Source organism: Ruditapes philippinarum, unplaced genomic scaffold (genome assembly GCF_026571515.1).
Source record: "Ruditapes philippinarum isolate M1 unplaced genomic scaffold, ASM2657151v2 ctg540_1_1_1_1, whole genome shotgun sequence".
Lineage (NCBI taxonomy): Eukaryota > Metazoa > Mollusca > Bivalvia > Venerida > Veneridae > Ruditapes > Ruditapes philippinarum.
In genome coordinates this window covers 144,436-169,496 of record NW_026857945.1, presented here as the reverse complement: position 1 = coordinate 169,496, position 25,061 = coordinate 144,436, and the positions used below count along the sequence as shown (strand labels likewise).

Here is a 25,061-nt window from a genome sequence, read left to right as displayed (position 1 = left end):
TCTGATCTCAATTTTACCAGTGAATGAATGACATGAATGAACTTAAATCTTTTGAGTTCTAAGTTTTTTATTTCACAGTAATGTGTTAAGTTTCCCTGCTTAGTAAGGGAATTATTTTTATACAATCTTGTCATATTACGATGTGGGATTTTAAAGTAAATCCTATAAGGAATGAAGAAGTTGGAGTAAAAAATACCAATTTCTCGAAAAAAATCTAAGTTCAAGGGGGACATAATTCTGGAAATAGTCTTGCTAGAGTATTTAACCTTCTCAAAAATGTTGAGTGATAATAAGAAACACAAATATATAGTTTGAAGCAGATACATTAGGAAATAAAGAAGTTATTTAAAAAAGACAATTTTTTTTTCATAAAAATTCTAAGTTCAAGGGAGGTAATACTGATAATTTTTGTGCTACAGTTATAAACCTTGTCACATATGATGTGGTTGAAGACCAGAAACTTATTTTTAAAGTTTGAAGTAAACACCTTAAGAAATAAAGAACTTATAGTGAAAAAGATTAAAAATTTAAATCAGAAATCTTGAAATTCAGGCTATTTGTTGCCATAGCAACCAGAATTTTCAACATAGGAAGAAAAGAAAAAGATGTGCATAATCTCCAGACTGCCATTTACCCAAATTTCAAGTTTCATAAAAATATATTCAGTACTTTTTGAGTTATCACTGGATCCAGTTTATGTGTTAAATTTGCAATATTTTCAGACTATTTGTTGCCATAGCAACCAGAATTTTCAACATAGGAAGAAAAGAAAAAGACGTGCATAATCTCCATACTGCCATCTATCCATATATGAAGTTTCATAAAAATATTTTTAGTACTTTTTGCGTTATCGCGGGATCCAGTTTTGTGGACGGACGGACTGACTGACAGACAGACGGACGGACGGACAGACAGACAGACGGATGGAAAACCTAAAGTCCCCTCCGGTTTAACCGGTAGGGGACTAAAACACAAATATATAGTTTGAAGCAGATACATTAGGAAATAAAGAAGTTATTTAAAAAAGACAATTTTTTTTTTTATAAAAATTCTAAGTTCAAGGGAGGTAATACTGATAATTTTTGTGCTACAGTTATAAACCTTGTCACAAATAATGTGGTTGAAGACCAGAAACTTATATTTAAAGTTTGAAGTAAACACCTTCAGAAATAAAGAACTTATAGTGAAAAAGCTTAAAAATTTAAATCAGAAATCTTGAAATTCAGGCTATTTGTTGCCATAGCAATCAGAATTTTCAACATAGGAAGAAAAGAAAAAGATTTGCATAATCTCCAGACTGCCATATACCCAAATTTCAAGTTTCATAAAAATGTTTTCAGTACTTTTTGAGTTATCACTGGATCCAGTTTATGTGTTAAATTTGTCATATTTTCAGACTATTTGTTGCCATAGCAACCAGAATTTTCAACATAGGAAGAAAAGAAAAAGACGTGCATAATCTCCATACTGCCATCTATCAATATATGAAGTTTCATAAAAATATTTTCAGTACTTTTTGCGTTATCGCGAGATCCAGTTTTGTGGAGGGACGGACTGACAGACAGACAGACGGACAGACAGACAGACGGACGGAGGGTAAACCTAAAATCGGACAGACAGACGGACGGAGGGTAAACCTAAAGTCCCCTCCGGTTAAACTGGTAGGGGACTAATAATCATATAATTATGAATGCAAATATTAAGTTTTATTGATTATCATTAAGAAATACTAGCTCACAAGCTGTTCACTCATGAAAAATGACATCAATTCCTCTCCCCTTAGAAAAAACACCTGATAATTTTTTATGAATAAATGAGATACCTTAGTTCTTTTTTGAAGTCATCACTATAAATGTCATATTTAGGTTGAGAGAGATTTTCTTCTATAGCAGATAGAAACTGTTGTCCAGACAGCACCTGTTCATTTCTGCTCTCTGTTGTAGAACATGCCTAAAATAAACAATCATTATAGAAACAGAACAAAGAGGCCTTTTGTCATCACTAAGATTTTTCTTACAATTTATCAATATATGATGTTGCAAAAATAATTACAAGAGGGCCATGATGGCCCTAATATCACTCACCTGAATATGAATAAGAAATATTGTCAACTATAAATCTAAATCTTAAACTGATCTCACAAAGTTCATATTTAGATCTAAAATAGTACATGTGTAAAAACTTTACTGGTTGCTATTGATAAGGGAAAACAACAGTTCCATATGATGTCACTGGTTGATATACAAAATAGATGGTTTCCTTGGAAGTCAGTGTCTCCAATGAAATTCAATGGTAGAGTCACTTGCTATGAGAAGTTGTGTTTGCTGGTTGCTATGAAAATTTAGTTTGCTATGAAAAGTCAATGGCTGCTATGAAGTCACTAGTTGCTATTTAAACTAAACGATTTAGGGAAAAGAAGCCAATGTTTCATATAAAAAATCTAAGCTCTAGCTCTTTTGATTTTTAAGAAGATCTTTTTTGTTTTTCCCATATACATATATGTAAAATCAATGACCCCCCGGACGGGGCAAATTTTGACCCCAGGGCTTTTATTTGAACAAACGTGGTAGAGACCCGCTACAAGATGTTTCATGCTAAACATCTAAGCTCTAGCTCTTTGGGTTTTTTTAAAAGAAGATTTTAAAAAAAATTTCTTTGCCTTGCCATGGCAACCAGATTTCGGCATGGAATTCAATTCTTTGAACAATTTTCAAAGGAACATTCCTATAAGTTTGGATGAAATTGGCTAAGAGGTTTATGAGGAGATGTAGGTCTGTCGTTTAAAGTTAAAGTTTAAGGCCAGACGCCATAAAAAACACAATTACAAAAGCTCACTATGTCATACATTTTGAGCTACACACTACACAAATTGAAAATTTTCACTCAGTCAAGGGCAATAACTCTTAACAAAACATACAAATTTACAAGCGAAACCCCAGGTGCACAACTTCACAAGTTTCATGACACTATGTCAAATACTTTTTGAGAATTGCAATTTTTTTACTAAGTCAATGACAATAACTCTAAAAATACTTTATAAATCTACACGAAAATACCAAGGTGCACAACTTCACATGCTGACCAACATTCCTGTAAAATTTCATGACTCTACGTCAAATACTTTTTGAGCTACACCCGACACAAGTTGAAAGTTACAAATTTTTACTAAGTCAAGGACAATCACTTGAACAAAACAGAATAAATCCACAAGCAAAACCGCAGGTGCACAACTTTACATGCTGAGCAATTTTCTTGTAGGTTTTATGACTCTAGGTCAAATACTTTTTGAATTTCTTGCGACACAAGTTGAAAATTACAAATTTTTACCAAGTCAAGGGCAATTACCTCTAAAAATACTAAATATATCCACTCGAAAATACCCAGGTGCACAACTACACATGCTGATCAATATTTCTGTAAGGTTTCATGACTCTAGGTCAAATACTTTTTGAGCTATATGCGACACAAAATGATAACGGACGGACATCCTGCCGAAATGGAATAAGGGGCCATTTCTTTTGTTATTTTCTATTGTTTAATAGAGGGCCAATGGCCCCTTACTCTATTGTTACAGAATGAACTGTATTGTTCTCATTTGTTCTTTTTATAGTTAGATGGCCCCCTATCCCTATTCGGTAGTTCAGACCGACAAGGGTAAATCTAAATTCTCCTCCCCCCAAAGACTGGAGGCACAAAAAGTTGCATTTCGTGACTGTTGAGGGGTCAATATCTCCTTCCACAATAAAGCTACACAATATGTCTTTGTTGCAATGAGTAGAGCTCGTTAACAGGGAAAAATTATACCAAATATGAAATTTGAAAATTTTTGACATTCGCAGTTTTAGAACAAGCAAATTCATTGAATTTATATCCCCCGCTGAGTACTGGTTTTGCTAACACAACAACTGGTGACATAAGGCTTTATTTATATATTTATCATGGCATAAACAGTAATATTCTTTGTACTTGATAAATATTCAGGGCAATAACAGAGCCATAACTCTGTGTTAAATAGTAATATCTGGACATGCCAATGAGATGTAAATTGCCTTTGTGTATCCATGGTTGCCATAAAGTTTTGTTGAAATCAATACAGCAGTTGCAAAGAAATAGCAATATTGCTCTATATGCATACTACATAACTAATCAAGGGCCATAACTCTGTAATGAAGGGTCTGGTCTGAACAACTTCAACAAGGCAACAATATGCACATCTCCTCTTGGTATTAATGGTTCCCATAAAGTTTAATTGAATTCCAGCCAGTAGTTGCAGAGAAGTAGCGCAGAAACAATTATTGCTCTATATGCATACTGCATAACTAATCAAGGGCCATAACTCTGAGTTAAAGTGTCTGACCGGAACAAGGCGACGATATGCGCATCTCCCCTTGGTATTGAAGGTTCCTATAAAGTTTCGTTGAATTTCAGCTAGTAGTAGCAGAGAAGTAGCGCGGAAACGATTTTTACTCTATATGCATACTGCATAACTAATCAAGGGCCATAAGTCTGAGTTAAAGGGTCTTACGGGAACAAGCTGACGATATCCCCATCTCCTCTTGATATTGATGTTCCCATAAAGTTTCGTTGAATTCCAGCCAGTAGTTGCAGAGAACTAGTCCGGAAACGAAATTCAAACGGACGGACGGATGGACGAACATACTTACAAAATGGTACTTATGTTACTTTTCCTTTGATCTTTTTGGCCATTTTTATTCACACAAGGCTTAACAAGAGCCACCGCCAGGCGGGGCCAACGCTCGACTTTTTTACTTTTTCTAAAAGCAAACAAAGAAAGGTTTAAACTAATCTTAACGTTTCCATTTTATAAATTTAATCGGTCTGTCTTGTCACATTAGTTTTGTTTATCTATTTTTTGTATATATAAATATACTCATTTATATGTGAATAGAAACACGCAATTCTATAAATAGAAACACGCAATTCTATAAATTGTAACAAGCAATTCTATAAATAGTAACACGCAATTCGAAAATAGAAACACGCAATTATTTTTCCTATAAATAGTAACACGCAATTCTAAAAATAGAAACAGGCGATTCTTAAAATAGAAACAGGCAAGTCTATAAATAGAAACACACAATTCTAAAAATAGAAACACACGATTCTAAAAATAGAAACACGCAATTCTAAAAATAGTAACAAGAAATTCTATAAATAGAAACACTCAATTCTATAAATCGTAACACTCAATTCTATAAATAGCAACACGCAATTCTATAAATAGAAACACGCAATTCTAAAAATAGAAACACGCAATTCTAAAAATAGAAACACGCAATTCTATAAATAGATACACGTTGTTGTTGATTATGATCATAGATATATATACACACACCAATTAATATATATGGTCATTTAATGCACAAATCTGAGAAAATTCAGTAATTTAACCTTCAAGGTCAATGTCATTAAAGAGCCCAAGTCAATTTGGGTTTGATAAACAACAAGTTCTGGTCCTTAAGAATGTTCTGTTATAATATGAAGTTGATCCCTTCAATAATAGCAAAGTTACAGTCAGTTACAGACAAAACAATGAAAATTTCAATAATTTGACCTTCAAAGTCAAGGTCATTTATGTGTGAAGGTCAAGGTCTGTCTGCTTATTTTTAAGGGATATCCTTGAAGATTATTATGTTCAAGTTTGACAATCCATCCAAAAATAATAAAGTTACAGCCAATAATAGCAAGAACAAGCAAAATTTGGACTTTTAACCGGTCTACTGAAAGGTCTTGTCCCAAGGGTTGTTGTGGCCAAGTATGAAGACTATACACCAAGAACTAAACAAGAGCCCTGGATTGAAGTCAATGTCATTAATGAGTGAAGGTCAAGGTCTGTTGGGTTATTTTTAAGAGTTATCCTTGAAGATTATTATGTTCAAGTTTGAAGACAATCCATTCAAAAATAACAAAGTTACAGCCAATAATAGCAAAAAAAATGAAAATTTCAATAATTTGACCTTCAAAGTCAAGGTCATTTATGAGTGAAGGTCAAGGTCTGTCTGATTTTTTAAAGGGATATCCTTGAAAGTTATTATGTTCAAGTTTGAAGACAATCCATTCAAAAACTAGAGGATGCTTTTGTAAAAAAGCGCATGTCTCCCCCACTGCTGAGAATAACTGTGAATGGAAACAGGAATGGAAATGGAGATAAGATAATGTAAATACCCGGTAGTCACTTCAATGAAGACTGTCTATGGATGGTTTCTATTGTTAAGGTTGTATGAGAAGATGCTTCCTAAACTGTTTGTTTTTAACCAGGTATTCAATTTTGAAAATCCTGGTTATTCAATCAGCGTATGGCAGGCGGGCGTCAAACGAAATTGCACTTGATGGTCATATAAGAACTCTAGTTATCATCCGGAAATGAGAAATTGACCAACGGTCACTGTGACCTTGACCTTTGAACTACTGACCCCAAAAACAATAGGGATCATCTGCTCAATAAGACCAATCATCCTATGAAGTTTGAGGTCTGTAGGTCTAAAGGAACTCTAGTTATCATCCGGAAACGAGAAATTGACCAACGGTCAGTGTGACCTTGACCTTTGACCTACTGACCCCAAAAACAATAGGGATCATCAGCTCTATAAGACCAATCATCCTATGAAGTTTGAGGGCTGTAGGTCAAAAGGAACTCTAGTTATCATCTGGAAACGAGAAATTGACCAACGGTCACTGTGACCTTGACCTTTGAACTACTGACCCCAAAAACAATAGGGATCATCTGCTCAATAAGACCATTCATCCTATGAAGTTTGAGAGCTGTAGGTCAAAAGGAACTCTAGTTATCGTCCGGAAACGAAGAATGGACGGACGGACTGACGGACGGACGGACGGACAGGGCAAAAACAATATGTCTCCCCCCAGTTTGAGGGTTGTAGGTCAAAAGGAACTCTAGTTATCATCCGGAAATGAGAAATTGACCAACGGTCACTGTGACCTTGACCTTTGACCTACTGACCCCAAAAACAATAGGGATCATCTGCTCTATAAGACCAATCATCCTATGAAGTTTGAGGGCTGTAGGTCAAAAGGAACTCTAGTTATCATCCGGAAACGAGAAAAATTGACCAACGGTCACTGTGACCTTGACCTTTGAACTACTGACCCCAAAAACAATAGGATCATCTGCTCAATAAGACCAATCATCCTATGAAGTTTGAGGTCTGTAGGTCTAAAGGAACTCTAGTTATCATCCGGAAACGAGAAATTGACCAACGGTCAGTGTGACCTTGACCTTTGACCTACTGACTCCAAAAACAATAGGGATCATCAGCTCTATAAGACCAATCATCCTATGAAGTTTGAGGGCTGTAGGTCAAAAGGAACTCTAGTTATCATCCGGAAACGAGAAATTGACCAACGGTCACTGTGACCTTGACCTTTGAACTACTGACCCCAAAAACAATAGGGATCATCTGCTCAATAAGACCATTCATCCTATGAAGTTTGAGAACTGTAGGTCAAAAGGAACTCTAGTTATCGTCCGGAAACGAAGAATGGACGGACGGACTGACGGACGGACGGACGGACAGGGCAAAAACAATATGTCTCCCCCCGAGGTGGGGGAGACATAATAAAGTTACAGCCAATAATAGCAAGAACAAGCAAAATTTTAACCTTGAAGGTCAAGGTCATTTAAGGATGAAGGTCAAGGTTAGTATGGTCTACTGAAAGGGTTGTTGTGGCCAAGTATGAAGACAATACACCAAGAAATAAACAAGAGGGTCATGATGGCCCTGAGGTCGCTCACCTGTATATGCCCCCCCCCCCCGGGGCCAATTTTACCCAAGGGCTTTTATTTGTTTATTTGAACAGACTTGGTAGACACCCATAAGGAAATGTTTCATGCTAAACATCTAAGTTCTAGCTCATTGGGTTTTTTAAAAGATGATTTTTTAAGTTTTTACTATACACATATAGTTAAAAACAATGACACCCCTGGGGCAGGGCCAGTTTTGACCCCAGGGCTTTTATTTGAACAAACTTTGTAGATATTTACTTAAAGATGTTTCATGCTTAATATCTAAACTCTAGCTATTTGGGTTTTTTCAAAGAAGATTTTTAAGTTTTTGCTATACATATATAAGGAAAATCAATGAACCCCGGGGCGGGGCCAGTTTTGACCCCAGGGCTTTTATTTGAACATACTTGGTAGACACCCATTAGAACATGTTTCATGCTATATATCTTAGCTCTAGCTCTTTGGGTTCTTTAAAAGAAGATTTTTTAAGTTTTTACTATATGCAAATAGGGAAAATCAATGACCCCCTGGGGCGGGGCCAATTTTGACCCCAGGGCTTTTATTTGAACAAACTTGGTAGACATTCACTAGAAGATGTTTCATGCCAAATATCTAAGCTCTAGCTCTTACAGTTCTTTAAAAGAAGATTTTTTAAGTTTTTATAATATGCATATAGGGAAAATAAATGACCCCCCCCCCCCCGGGTGGGGCCAATTTTGACCCCAGGGCTTTTATTTGAACAAACTTGGTAGACACTCACTAGAAGATGTTTTATGCAAAATATCTTAGCTCTAGCTCTTTGGGTTCTTTAAAAGAAGATTTTTTAAGTTTTACTATATGCATATAGGGAAACTCTATGACCCCCTGGGGCAGAGCCAATTTTGACCTCAGGGCTTTTATTTGAACAAACTTGGTAGACACTCATTAGAAGATGTTTCATGCTAAATATCTTAGCTCTAGCTCTTTGTGTTCTTTAAAAGAAGGTTTTTTAAGTTTTTACTATATGCATTTAGGGAAAATCAATGACCCCCGGGGCTGGGCCAATTTTGACCCCAGGGCTTTTATTTGAACAAACTTTGTAGACATTCACTAGAAGATGTTTCATGCCAAATATCTAAGCTCTAGCTCTTACAGTTCTTTAAAAGAAGATTTTTTAAGTTTTTACTATATGCATATAGGGAAAATCTATGACCCCCTCAGTTTTTTAAAAGAAGATTTTTTAAGTTTTAACTATATGCATATAGGGAAAATCAACGACCCCCTGGGGCAGGGCCAATTTTGACCCCAGGGCTTTTATTTGAACAAACTTGGTAGACACTCATTAGAAGATGTTTCATGCCAAATATCTAAGCTCTAGCTCTTAGGGTTGTTTAAAAGAAGATATTTAAAGATTTTTCTTTCGGTTGCCATGGCAACCAGAGTTCTGCATGGAATTAAATTCTTTGAACAATTTTTAAAGGTGACCACCTAAGGAACATTCCTGTGAAGTTTGGATGAAATTGGCTCAGTGGTTTATGAGGAGATGTCATTTAAAGCAAAAGTTTACGGACGGACGCCGGACGAAAAGCGATCACAAAAGCTCACCCTGTCACAAGCTGATCCAGGTACAAGTTTGCGGACGGGAACGGCAACACCGCCGCGACTATAGCAATACCTCTACTTTAAAAAAAAAAAAAAAAAAAAGTCAAGCTAAAAAAAGACACACAAGTAAAAACAGAATGAATAGGATCAAAGAGAATTTACTGTTACCCATTGTTGTCAAAGTCACACAAGTACCTCTGGGTTCGTACGGACGGACGGACAAGGCCAAAACAGTATCCCCCTCCCAATTCTGGCGGGGGATGATTAAGGTGACACAGTGTATATATATAATTATATTAGTGTGCAACAGGATAATCCTTTAATCTGCTAAAACTGTTGAGTGATAAGCCTTTGCAACCAGTATAGAGCTAGGTTTGTGCAGTATGACCAGGCTCTATACTGTTGGCTGTCTGATAAACTTCTAAATTTTAATTTTGAAATTGATAATGGACAGTTCTATAATGGAAGGTGGAAAAGTTCATTTTAGAAATTCAGCAAGTTAAGGGTTAAGGAAAATTGGCTATATCTATGATATGTGAATAATATAAAATAGAGTTATCTACCCTGACATGATCATAAACTCTTCTGAAGTCAACAGGTCGGTCTTTACCCTCCATGGCTGCTGGATCTAGACCATCTGCTCCATATACAAACTGTACGATTTCGCTGGTCGAACTTCGTACTGTCATATCATAATGTGAACACAAATCCTCCAAACTCTGCAATTATATTATACAGTCTACAGTGCCAGTTATATATTATTATACAGTCTACAGTGATAGTTATATAAGTAAAACTACGGAAAATTCTATTTTCATTTCATAAGATACTTGCTTAATCATTATGTCAACCATGTAGATTAGCATTTCAATCAAGTAGAGTTTTGAATAACTTTATATTGTTTCTTCTGTGTTTAATTTTTATTTTAAAAAATGTAAAATTGCTGAATTTGTGCAATGGACCCATCCCTAGATTTGCCACTACAGTAAAGACTGTCTTAGTGACCCCCTGTATATAGCGACGTTCTGTCTTTAGTGACCATAGTTAGGCGCGCCTAACAGTATTTACTATATAAATGGTCTGTATGTAGCGACTCCCTGTCTAGTCCGTACAACGACCATGATTTAGTCACCCGTTACGGTATTTGAGCCGTGAAAAGCGACTTTTGCAAGGGGAGCAGGGCTTGAACTAGGTGGCGACTTGGGCGAAGAAGTCACCTTCGGATCAGCGACTTTGCCTAAAACAAACTTCAAAGAGATTTTGAAGTTGCCCGATTTTTATAATTTTCTGTCATACTTATTTACGCCGCTAGGTCTGTTAACAATTTCTTTGCCTCTCAATTACAACCAATTACCATTAATCCGCTAGTTAAGAACGCGTGTCAACATCAACAAAGTCTTATACATGCCGCAAGGCAAGAGTTCACTATGTATATCTTTCTCATTATGTATTCATGTGATTGACGAATCAGAACGCGCTTTGTATCTACGGCAGTTTGGATTGACCAATCGGTGACACGCTTGTACACTGTGACTGTTTGTTGACAATTACACAAAATGGCGACAGATTCAATCAATTTTCGCCGATAGAATGATTAAAGACACCTGCATATACATAATTGCTGCGGTATTTTGGCAAGTAAAGATAAACAATGCCCAACGTCTTTAAGGTGTGGTTATGTTCGAAACCTTGATTGTTAAAATTTTTTTGGAGATCTGTAGAAATTATGTGAAGATTTGTATCTAATGTTTTATTAATACATTGAACTCTGTAAAGTAAACAGGCTGATTATACAAAATTAAATGTCTCTACAGTAACATCTCATTAGTAAAATTGAAATTAAACATTTTTTTACAAACAGATTTATCAATATAAATTACATTTTTAATCAATTTCAGGGCCGGCAAAATCAATTGTCCGAGTTGCCCGAGTCGTACAATTGTAAGTCAGGGCAAGTAAAATTCTGCAGTTAACTTGTCCGTGGACAAGTAAATTTCGGCAGCTAATAGAGGAATTTTTTGAAGAAAAAAATCTTGTTCTTTTCTAATAGATCTAAATCAGAAGGAAAATCACACATTTAATACGAAAACTAGCATGTGAAGTGTGGTGTCATTCGTGAGGGCATGAATCCGTGCTTATTAGGGTATTACTATTTAAAGTGTTTACATAAATAGCGACCAACCAGGCTTGGGGTTTTCCTTACGTCATGCAGTTACTGCATGCGCGCGGCAATTAACTAATTATTGAACGTATTAAGGTCACTATGTTGGGGACATGTTTGTTTTGGTTTATGACTGCCGACTTAGCCTCTGCAATAAAATATTTTCGGTAGCAACGGGGATTCTGCCATAAAATTGACTTGGAAGCTGTGGTCTTTTCAAGCGCATTTATTGTTTAGATAGCAGACACAGCATCAATCTCGCAACAATTGTCTTTGAAATACCGCTGTGTTGTTTCTTTTCTTTCTTTCTTTGTTTCATTTTACGCCTTTTCCCAACAGTATTTCAGTCATATAGGCGGGTAGTTTCCTAACCATCATTCCTGGAGAGTTACACCAGTACTAGACTACCTTCCTCCGTGCTAAACTACCAAAGCATCTCCTGGGGATCGAACCCATGCCAGAGAGGTAACTGGATTAGAAGTCATCGACTCTAACCCCTTGACCACGGAGGCGGTCCGCTGTGTTGTATGAAAGTTAAATACATTGTATATAACTTTTCCAGGTCATTCGAGAATATTTACGCAAAATAAGTTGAATCACATCGGCAATTTGACTGCTTGAACTTATGTGGACAAAGTCATTTTATAATTTATTTTATGTAAAGATTTCTAGTGAAAATGCCTTTGTTTTTGAATGTCTAATACTGATGTTAATGTATACATGTCAGTTTTATCGTCGCCGATGATAATGATGTCAAAATTTTCACAATTCATCTGCTGCAACCAAGCATATATACGTATATGATATTACATTCTGTGACAATCATAATTATATCGTTAAAAAAGCCAGATTTCATCAATTTGACAAGTCTTACTCAAGAGTACATATGATTTTTTAACAGGATTCAAATGAATATTATATAGATGAATAGAATAAGGAGTGAAAAAATAAGAAATGGTACCAGAGTGCAAAAAATGAAGACATATTTTTAGAGCAATTTGGGTGCAAGTGACACAAGGAAAACTGAAAAAGTGCTGGCAAAAGACCAATGCTCCTTCCAGTAAAATATACACAATTTGTCCATCACTGCCGTTCTACTTTAATCTACTGCCGTTAACATTTTATAAATATAAATTATATTATAATCATAATATATTATATTATTAAACATATGCCACAGAATGTTGAATAAAATTGAAAACTAGAAATGTGTCCATAGGACACGGATGCCCCCACACGCCACTGTTCTGTCAATCTTATGACTCTAGGTCAAATATTTTTTGGACTACATGTGCCACAAGTTGAAAACTAAAAATCAACAAAGGGCCATAATTCTGTTAAATTTGGTCACGAGCAAAAATTCCTTCCTTTTCTACCATCTACACATTAAGGTTGTTAATCCCTGGAAGTTTAAGCAAAATCTGCCATCCGGTTTAAGTGTAGTTGTGTTCACAAAATTTCTACATAGTATATAATGAAAAAATCAAAAAAGGGCCATAATTCTGTTAAATTTGGTTGCAGCAAAAATTCCTTTCTTTACTACCATCTACACATTAAGGTTGTTCATCCCTGGAAGTTTAAGCAAAATCTGCCATCCGGTTTAAGAGGAGTTGCGTTCACAAAATTTCTACATAGTATATAGTGAAAAAATCAACAAAGGGCCATAATTCTGTTAAATTTGATCGCAGCGAAAATTCCTTCCTTTACTACCATCTACACCTGAAGGTTGTTCATCGCTGTAAGTTTAAGCAAAATCTGCCATCCGGTTTAAGAGGAGTTGCGTTCACAAAATTTCTACACAGTATTTCATGAAAAAATCAACAAAGGGCCATAATTCTGTTAAATTTGGTCGCAGCGAAAATTCCTTCCTTTACTACCATCTACACATTAAGGTTGTTCATCCCTGTAAGTTTAAGCAAAATCTGCCATCCGGTTTAAGAGGAGTTGCGTTCACAAGATTTCGGGACGTACGGACGGACGGACAAGTGCAACGCTATATGCTCCCACATTGTGGGGGCATAAAAAGTTCATAATCATATTGCTCTTCTTTAAAGTTACATTTAATAAATTTCATAAAAACAGAAATATCGACATTTCATTAATAAATTGGGTTTCATATCGACTCCAGATCTTATTTTGGTGTACAGATAACCAAAATAAGTTTTATAAGCATAAAAATGAACGACCTCATTGTGGCGAAATCGGAAGTACAATATTTGTTTGCATGAGAAACTCCGCCTTCAGATCATCCGTACATCAATATTAAACTAACAATCATGACTATAAGTAGCAGTCCTAATTTAACGGTATATTTCCGCATTGTAACGGATATTTTCAATACAAAATTTAATCTTTTTTTAAGAGATGATTACTTTTTAAACTGAACCTCAAGCCTAGTGCACCGTGAAGTTAAAGGGTTAAAATGGTGTTTTGCAAACAAAGAAAATCTCATATTTGTTGTGTTCCGGATAGCAAGCTACAACTGTGTTATAACCACTGTGATCGTAGCGCATTACAACAAAGCTGATTATAATCTTCATTTGCATGTTAAAAAATTCGTAATATCGAACTTTTAAAGTGTTCCGTGGGGTTTTTTCCGTCTAAATAATCCTTATTTTTAATGAAACATTATTTTGATGAGATTTACAACAACAATACTGTTTAAAAGCGCGCTTAATGAATCTGCAGAATGCTTGTTTTTTAGGTCGACGGCAAAATATCTTTACATATTTATTTAATGTAGCTTTAATGACATTTGCAGTAAATATTAAATATAAATACGGACAAGTGAACATTGAGTATGGACAAGTAAATTTCTTAGGTTACAAATCAGTGGACAAGTACAATTTCCTGAGATTGTGCCGGCCCTGTCAATATGTAACTTTTAAATACTAATGTAATGGTGTAGTTTATAATCTTAACCAATTATACAAGCAATTTTAATACTGTCTTGTTTTTTATAAATGATATTTGGTATGTTTAATATCAATAAACAAGATTGCATTTGAGAAAAATGCTATGCCACCGCATTAATACAACACTAAATAGTAGTGTAGGAACAGATTTTTTTTTGTTTCTATACAATTTTGTAGATTGTCATAATGCATAGATCCCTGACCTATCTAATTCTTATCAGATTAGTGGTTAAATCTGTTGTTAACTCAATAAAAGATCAGAGTAGGAAAATATCAATGCACTCAAGTCTAGTGAATTTGGTGGTGAAGGTCATATTTCAAACAGCCTAAATTTCATGACTACATCAAAGGACAACACTGTAAGACACTTTGTCAAAATCTAGGTCAGCTGATATCAAAGTTCACTTTACATCTTAATCTGTGCACATGGTTCAAATTTCATAGCTGTACGTTCAAAGGACAAGAAAGTAGGTCACATCATCAAAATCTAGGTCACCTGATATCAAAATTCAATTTTACAACTAAAACTGTGCACATGGTCAAAATTTCATTGCTGTACATCAAAGGACAAGAAAGTAGGTCACTGTCCCCTTGGGCAAAGCAAAATTTTGGACCCAAGGGTTAATTCAAAACAATCTTGATACAGGTCCACCAAACAACATTTCAAGTCAAATATCTAAGCTGTAGCTTTCTCCCATTCAGAAAACATTTGTTTTATTTTCTGTTTTTACTATGTGTACATAATGAGAATCACTGCCCCCGGGCACGGCCAATTTTAACACCAGGGGAAAAATTTTCAACAACTTTGGTAGAGGACCTATAGATGATATATATAATATAGCAAACATCAAAGCTCTATGCCTTGTACCTTCAGACAAAAATATTTTTTATTTTTTTACTATATGTACATAATGAAAAATTAATGACCCCCGGGCAGAACCAATTTTGACCCCAGGGCTATAATTTGAACAATCTTGGTAAAGGTTCACTTCGCAAAGTCTCATGCCATATATTTAACCTCTAGCCTTTGTCAATTCAGAGAAGAGGATTTTTCAATTCTGAGAAGAGGATTTTTCAAGTTTTTACTTTATACATATAAGGAAAACTATCGCCTCTGGGGCAGTGCAATTTTAAACACTAGGGGCATAATTAAAACAACTTTAGTAGAGGACCAAAAGATAATACTATATACCAAATATCAAAGCTCTAAGCCTTGTACCTTAAGACAAGAAGATTTTTTAATTTTTTTACTATATGTACATAGTGAAAATCAATGACCCCTGGGGATGGGGCCAATTTTGACCCCAGGGCTATAATTTGTACAATCCTGCTAGAGGTTCACTACATAATGTTTCATGCAAAATATCTTAACTCTAGCCTTTGTAAATTTAGAGAAGATGATTTTTTTTAAGTTTTTACTATATACATATAAGGAAAACCTATGGCCCTGGGGCGGGGCTAATTTTGACACTAGAGGCAAAATTTGAACAACTTTGGTAGAGTACCTATAGCTGATATCATTTAACAAATATTAAAAGCTCTAAGCCTTGTACCTTCAGACAATAAGATTTTTTTTTTTATTTACTATATGTATATATTGAAAATCAATGACCCCCGGGGCGGGGGCAATTTTGACCCCAGGGCTATAATTTGAACAATCTTGCTAGAAGTTCACTTCACAATGTTTCATGCCAAATATCTAACCTCTAGCATTTGTCAATTGCTAGAAGAAATTGTTTTAAAGTTTTTACTATAAGTTTTTACTATATACATTTTAGAAAAACCAATGACCCCGGGGCGGGGCCGATTTTGATCCCCGGCCTATAATTTTAACAATCTGGGTAGAGGTCTACCAGACAATGCCTTATGCAAAATATCTAAGCTCTAGGCTTTTGAGTCTTTACAAGAAGGTATTTTTTAAGTTTTTACTATATGTACATATAGTGAAAATCAAAGACTCCTGGGGCGGGGCCGATTTTGACCCCAGGGCTATAATTTGAACAATCTTGGTAAGGGTCTACCAGACAATGCCTTATGCAAAATATCTAAGCTCTAGGCCTTTTGGGTCTTTACAAGAAGGTATTATAAGTTTTTACTATATCTATATATAGTGAAAATCAATGACCCCCGGGGCAGGGCCGATTTTGACCCCAGGGCTATAATTTGAACAATCTTGCTAGAGGTCTACCAGACAATGCCTTATGCAAAATATCTAAGCTCTAGGCCTTTTGGGTCTTTACAAGAAGATTTTTTTAATTTATTCTTATAATTCCTTTTGGTTGCCATGGCCACCAGATTTCTGCATGGAATGAAATTCTTTGAACAACTTTGGAAGCCCTTCACCCAAGGATCAATCCTGCCAAGTTTGGTTGAAATTGGACAAGTGGTTTTTCACAAGAAGATTTTTTAAGTTCACTATATAATCTATATAACACACACACACACACACACGCAAACAAACACACACACACACACACAGGTGAATCGCTATATGCCACCGCATCGCAGATGCTGCGGTGGCATAAAAATATAATTGATGCGGTGGCATAAAAATATAATTAAACCCTAAGTATGGTACTATCCTGCTTTTCAACAAAATATTGGTATGATATGTTCATATATCCGAATTATGTAGAGACTGTCCACATTGACTCCCTGTCTATAATGACCTTTTTTCTTTTCTCCCATCGAAGGTCACTGTAAACAGTTTTTACTGTACTTGCCAGCTATTTCCACCAAAAAGGGTGGCATTCAGTGTAAACAAGAGGGTCATGATGGCTCCTGAAATCGCTCACCTGTATAGAGACCCCTAGGCCAAGGTCAATTTTAAACCAGGGGCTTTATTTGAAAAAAACTTGGTAGACATCCATTTGAAGATGTTTCATGATAAATATCTAAGCTCTAGCTCTCAGAACATTTTTTAAGTTTTTACTATATACATAACAGGAAAAACAATGACCCCCATGGGGTGGGGCCAATTTTTACCCAAGGGCTTTTATTTGAACAAACTTGGTAGACACTGACTAGATGATGTTCCATGTCAAATATTTAAGCTTTAGCTATTTGGGTTTTTAAAAGAGGACTTTTAAAGTTTTTACTATATACAAATAAGGAAAATCAATGACCCCCCGGGGAGGGGCCAATTTTGACCCCAGGGCATTTATTTGAACAAACTTGGTAGACACTGACTAGATGATGTTTCATGCCAAATATTTAAGCTCTAGCTCTCTCTATTTCTCAAAGAAGATATTTTAAGTTTTTTCTTTTGATTGCCATGGCAACCAGAGTTCTGCTTGGAATTAAATTCTTTGAATAAATTCTTTTAAAGTGGACTACCAAAGGAACATTCCTGTGAAGTTTGTGGATGAAATTGGCTTGGCAGTTTATGAGGAGATGTTATTTGAAGTAAAAGTTAACGAACGGATGACGGACCGACACCGGAAAGAAGAAAAGCGATCACAAAAGCTCACCATGTCACTTTGTGACAGGTGAGCTAAAAACAATACCCCCATTGGGAGGGACCATTTTTGACATCAGGGCTTTTATTTGAACAAACTTGGTAGACACTCACTAGAAGATATTTCATGCTTAGTATCTAAACTCTAACCCTTTAGGTTTTTTATAAGAAGATTATTATATACACATAAGGAAAACCAATGACCCCAGGGGTCGGGCCAATTTTAACCCAAGGGCCCTTAATTGAACAAATTAGGTAGACACCAATTAAATGATGTTTCATGAGAAATTCTAGCTCTTTGTGGTTTATAAAAGAAGATTTTTTTAAGTTTTTACTATATACATTAAGGGAAAAACAATGACCCCCTTGGGCGGGGCCAATTTTTTCCCTAGGGCTTTTATTTAAACAAACTTGGTAGACATACACTAGAAGATGTTTCATGCTTTACATCTAAGCTCTAGCTGTTTTGTTTTTTTAAAAAAAGATTTTTTACGTTTTTACTATATACAAATAAGGAAAATCAATCCTGGGGCAGGACATATTTTTCCCCCAGGGCTTTTATTTGAACAAACTTGGTAGACACCTACTAGAAGATGTTTCATGCTTAAAATCTAAGCTCTAGCTATTTGGGTTTTTAAAAGAATTTTTTTTAAAGTTTTTACTATATACAAATAAGGAAAATCAATGACCATGACAATTTTGACCACAGGGCATTTATTTTAACAAACTTGGTAGACACTGACTAGATGTTTCAGGCCAAATATTGCAGCTTTAGCTTTTTCGGTTTTCTAAAAGAAGATATTTTAAGTTTTTCCTTTGGGTTGCCATGGCAACCAGAGTTCTGCTTGGAATTAAATTCTTTGAGTTGACTCCCAAAGAAACATTCCTGTGGGAAATTTTGGGTAAAAATTTGGCCTTTTGCGGGTTTTTTTAGGGGATTTTTCCCTTTAAATTAAAGTTTCAGACGGACAGGGCGCCAGACAAAGGAAAAAAATGATCACAAAAAACCACCAAAGTCAAATTTTTGAAGATGACTAAAAAAAAGGGAATTTCATGGAAAAAGACCCAAAATTTTAAACCCATTTTTTAAATTGGGAGGGGCAAATTACCACCAAAATTTCAACAATCCTATTTGGTTTTCAAATTAGGTATTAAGTGAAAAATTTAACATAAAACTTTTTTTATGGTTTAAAAAGGGGGAAAATTTGGGAAAAAATAAAAATTTTTTATTTTTAAGGTGGAAATTGACTGCCAAATTTTGTGGAAAATGAAAAAAAACCCAAAAGTGGGAAAAAAAAAAAATTTGAGAATTTTATAAGTAACTTTTAGTTGTAAAGCAAAACCCTTAACTATTTTCTCGGTGGCATATGGTGAAAAAAACCTGAAAAATCATTGTCCATTGGAGGGTTTAAAATTTATTTAAGTCAAAGCTCCAAACTGAAATAAATCTGTTTGTGGTTTTTACTCTTCCAAAGCATCAAGTGAAAATTTTATCAAAACTAGAAATGTGTCCATAGGACACGGGTGCCCCCACACTCCACTATTTTGTCAATCTTATGACTTTATGTCAAATATTTTTTAGGCTACATGTGCCACAAGTTGAAAACTAAAAATCTTTTACAAAGTCAAGGGCAAGAACTTTACAAATACTCAATAAATCCACAAGCAAACCCCAAGGTGCATAAGTACATGGCTGACCAACATTCTTGTAAACTTTCAGGCCTACAGGTCAAATATTTTTTGAGTTATGCATGAACAAGTTGAAAATTGCAAATTTATACTTAGTCAAGGGCAATAACTCTAACGAAACTGAAAAAAATCCACATGTTTAACCCCAGGTGCATAGCTTCATGATGTTGATCATTATTCCTGTAAAGTTTGTTGATTCTAACTCAACCACTCCAGGAACAAATAACACAACATAATGGAATGGTTTTCAGTAAGTCAAGGGTAACAAGATATGTTTGTAAAACTTGTATGCCCCCTATGGGCAGCCAATTAGTCATGTGATCAGGTTATTATGCATGACTTCTGACCCCAGTGAATAAAAAATTAATAAGGGTTATCTACTGGTCAAGACTAGTCACAAGGTAATAATTATTGTGACCCCATAGGTTGTGTGCAGCAATTTAAGTTATTACAAATCTTACCAAATAAAATATGCATAAATTTTATGAATCATGTAGGCTTCATTAATGACAGTCAAGTTGTTATATTACATAAGACCTTCAAATGTGTATACCAAAAGCATTTTTAGTTTAATATAAAAATATCAACCAAGGCAACTTGACTTGTTGAGTTATTGGTCAGAAACCATCTTAAAGTACAAGGTCAATTTGACACTGACCCCTTGACCCCAAAATCAATAGGGGTCATACACTGGTCATGACCAATCATCATATAAAGTTTGAAGTTCCTAGGTCTAAGTGTTCTTTAGTTATTGATCTGATATCGTTTTTACTTACAAGGTGAATGTGACCTTGAACTTTGACCCCAAAATCAATAGGAGTCATCTACTGGTCATGGCCAATCATCATAAAAAGTTTGAAGTTCCTAGACCTAAGCATTCTTTAATTATTTATCTGAAACCATTTTTACTTACAAGGTCAATGTGACCTTGACCTAACATTGACCTTTGACCCCAAAATAAATAGGGGTCATCTACTGGTCATGACCAATCATCATACCAAGTTTGAAGTTCCTAGGCCTATTTAGCGTCCTTTAGGTACAGGGTGGAAACCATTTTTAACTTCAAGTAAATGTGACCTCGACCTTTGACCCCTTGACCCCAAAATCAATAGGGTTCATCTGCTGGTCATGACCAATCATCATACCAAGTTTGAAGTTCCCAGGCCTAAGCCTTCTTAAGTTATTGATCAGAAACCGTTTTTACCTACGACGTCAATGTGACCTTGACCTTTGACCCCAAAATCAATAGGGGTCATCTACTGGTCATGACCAATCACCATACCAAGTTTGAAGTTCCTAGGCCTCTGGGTTCTTTAGTTATCACTCGGAAACCATTTGATCTACGGACCAACAGACCGACAGACAGACAAATGCAAAGCAATATACCCCCTCTTCTTTGAAGTGGGGGCATAATAAATCTGACAAAATCTGATAAATCCAAAATCCCCAGGTGCACAACTTCACATGCTGAGCAACATTCCTGTAAAGTTTCATGACACTAGATCAAATACTTTTTGAGTTATGAGCAACACAAGTTGAAAATCGCAAATTTTTACGAAGTCAAGGGCAATAACTCTAAAAATACTAAACATATCCAAACGAAAATACCCAGGTGCACAACTTCACATGCTGATCAACATTCCTGTAAAGTTTCATGACTCTAGGTCAAATACTTTTTGAGCTACATGTGACACAAATTGAAAATTGCAAATATTTACTAAGTCAAGGGCAATAACTCTAAAAGGACTAAATATATCCACACAAAAATACCCAGGTGCATAACTACACATACTGAGCAACATTCCTGTAAAGTTTCATGACACCAGGTCAAATACTTTTTGAGTTACGTGCGTTTCTAAAAGCAAACAAAGAAACATTTGAACAAACCTTAATGTTTATTTTTTATAATTTTAAAAAGTCTGTCTTGTCACATTTGTTTTGTCAAAGTATGAATCCTTTCCATAAACAAAAACAGGTTGAATCGGGTGATGCTCCCGAAGAAGGTTTTAGATACAGGAAAGTATAACAAGAGGGCCAAAATGGCCCTATATCGCTCACCTTAGGCTATATAAAATAAATTCCCAGATTCTCATCCCCACCCTCCCGGCAAAAATTGCTCCGCCCAGACGATTTTTATTTAAAAAAAACCAAAAAAACATAGTTTACATCTTGAACTTAACATTTGATTACCATGTACAAATGCCGAGGAATGAATGTATATAAGTGCATGATTATTATCTGTGCGGCCGAAAGTCTGTCGATCTCGTCCTGGCTGAATAAAAATCGGATCATGCTGTCCGAGATAATCTTACTGCCAATCCTAACAAAATTTCAAAGAGCTAAAGATAACCAGTTTTGACAGTTAAATCGAAATTTATTAAAGAATTTTAAAGGTATTGACCCACAGAAGACCAATTTTGGACAAGTCAGATAAACAGCTGTGAGCTTGTCTTCATAAACAACATCGGTAAAATTTGCCATAAATTACAAATTTGGATTCAGTTTTTACAAAGCCTTTTAAAATAGAGAATGAATAATCATAAAATATTTAATCTGATAAAATTTAAATCAACAACAACTAGAATTGTGAATGGTTATGCAGGAAACAGACATTTTTTTCATTTGTCACATATTTTCGCAATGCCGATTTTTATTATGTAAATCTCTGTACTTTCTTTCCCAAATTTTCATCAGGTTATATGTTATTATTTTTGCTATGTGATATATAAATAGGATTTTCTTTTTGTGTAGCTTCATTTGTTGATTAATTAATTTTTAACAGACTTCACTCCAGAAACAAGATTGCATTTGAGAAAAATGCTATGCCACCGCATTAATACAACACTAAATAATAGTGTAGGAACAGATTTTTTTTGTTTCTATACAATTTTGAAGATTGTCATAATGCATAGATCCCTGACCTATCTAATTCTTAATATCAGATTAGTGGTTAAATCTGTTGTTAACTCAATAAAAGATCAGAGTAGGAATATATAAATGCACTCGAGTCTAGTGAATTTGGTGGTGAAGGTTATATTTCACACAGCCTAAATTTCATGACTACATCAAAGGACAACGCAGTAAGACACTTTGTAAAAATCTAGGTCAGCTGAAATCAAAGTTCACTTTACATCTTAATCTGTGCACATGGTTCAACTTTCATAGCTGTACATCAAAGGACAAGAAAGTAGGTCACATCATCAAAATCTAGGTCACCTGATATCAAAGTTCAATTTTACAACTAAAAGTGTGCACATGGTCAAAATTTCATTGCTGTACATCAAAGGACAAGAAAGTAGGTAACCGTCCCCTTGGGCAAGGCAAAATTTTGGACCCGAGGATTTAATTCAAAACAATCTTGATACAGTCCACCAAACAACATTTCAAGTCAAATATCTAAGTTGTAGCTTTCTCCCATTCAGAAAACATTTGTTTTATTTTCTGTTTTTACTATGTGTACATAATGAGAATCACTGCCCCCGGGCAGGGCCAATTTTGACACCAGGGGAAAAATTTGAACAACTTTGGTAGAGGACCTATAGATGATATTATATAGCAAACATCAAAGCTCTTTGCCTTGTACCTTCAGACAAAAATATTTTTTATTTTTTTACTATATTTGCATAATGAAATCAATGACCCCCGGGGCGGGACCAATTTTGACCCCAGGGCTATAATTTGAACAATCTTGGTAAAGGTTCACTTCGCTAAGTCTCATGCCATATATTTAACCTCTAGCCTTTGTCAATTCAGAGAAGAAGATTTTTCAATTCAGAGAAGAAGATTTTTCAAGTTTTTACTTTATACATATAAGGAAAACTATCGCCTCTGAGGCAGGGCAATTTTAACACTAGGGGCATAATTAAAACAACTTTAGTAGAGGACCCATAGATGATATTATATACCAAATATCAAAGCTCTAAGCCTTGTACCTTCAGACAAGAAGATTCTTTAATTTTTTACTATATGTACATAGTGAAAATCAATGACCCCTGGGGGTGGGGCCAGGCCAATTTTGACCCCAGGGCTATAATCTTGCTAGAGGTTCACTACATAATGTTTCATGAAAAATATCTTAACTCTAGCCTTTGTAAATTTAGAGAAGATGATTTTTTTTAGTTTTTACTATATACATATTAGGAAAACCTATGGCCCCCGGGGCGGTGCTAATTTTGACACTAGAGGCAAAATTTGAACAACTTTGGTAGAGTACCTATAGATGATATCATTTAACTATAATTAAGCTCTAGGCCTTGTACCTTCAGACAATAAGATTTTTTAAATTTTTTACTATATGTATATATTGAAAATTAATGACCCCTGGGGCGGGGGCAATTTTCACCCCAGGGCTATAATTTGAACAATCTTGTTAGAAGTTCACTTCACAATGCTTCATGCAAAATATCTAACCTCAAGCATTTGTCAATTAAATTTATGATATCATTTTCGCACCTCTGCAAGGATGTTTTGATTGCATTGAACAGGTTTTTTATGAAGATATATGCAAATCTCCGAATTTCTGAACTAATTGGACACACCAATCTTTCTAAATCGTTAAAAATATAAATAATATATTTTTCCGAGTAATCGAATATCAATTTTGTTAACCGATATTCGGACGTTCGATCGAGTACTCGGTTAACCGGTTACTCGTTGCCATCCCTTGGATCTTTACAAGAAGATTTTTTAAATTTATTCTTATAATTCCTTTTGGTTGCCATGGCAACCAGATTTCTGCATGGAATGAAATTCTTTGAACAACTTTGAAAGCCCTTTACCCAAGGATCAATCCTGCCAAGTTTGGTTGAAATTGGACTAGTGTTTTTTCACAAGAAGATTTTTTAAGTTCACTATATAATCTATATAACACACACACACACACACACAAACAAACAAACACACACACATACATACACACAGGTGAATCGCTATATGCCACCGCATCGCAGATGCTGCGGTGGCATAAAAAGTAATATTGATCGACATAGGCATAGTACATCTTAATTCAACTCTTTTATAAAATTAGGATGTAACAATACATGTATATATTAGTTATTTTTTTGTCCAAACATCAATTTGTTTGATGTCAGAATATGAAAGGTTCAATAAAACAGATCATAACAATTAAGATATATTATCATGTTGCTTCTATTCTCAATCTGAATCTTTATATTTTACATACACATAATATTAGCAGTTAAATAGCTTATCATAGAACTAATTCCCAAATATTGACCTCCTCGCATGTAATTTCCAGACCGAGAATGGAAAATAAACAAGAGCTGTCAGAAGGACAGCGCGCTCGACTTTTTTAGTGCTTGCCTATAAAACAAAACTTTGACAGTTAAGGGCACACAAGACTTTAACTAGGAATTTCTAAGTACAACTCAAGAAACATTTTCACAGAGTTATCTTCTCTTGCTTACAGATAGGTCTCATGATGGCACATAAGAACTCCAACTTCCAAAGTAATATCTCAAATGGTTAAGTCAA

At 35.1% G+C, this 25,061-nt stretch overlaps 1 protein-coding gene across 1 annotated transcript in view; it reads right to left on the bottom strand.

The window, feature by feature from the left end:
• Positions 1 to 25,061, bottom strand: part of LOC132751566 (DNA-directed RNA polymerase III subunit RPC1-like) — a gene marked incomplete at its 5' end in the record, with an annotated part of 259,988 nt that overhangs the window by 109,925 nt on the left and 125,002 nt on the right. Inside the window, 2 exon segments of the mRNA XM_060741739.1 lie at positions 1,810 to 1,950; positions 9,910 to 10,065. Of these exon segments, the coding sequence (XP_060597722.1) occupies positions 1,810 to 1,950; positions 9,910 to 10,065 (297 nt within the window).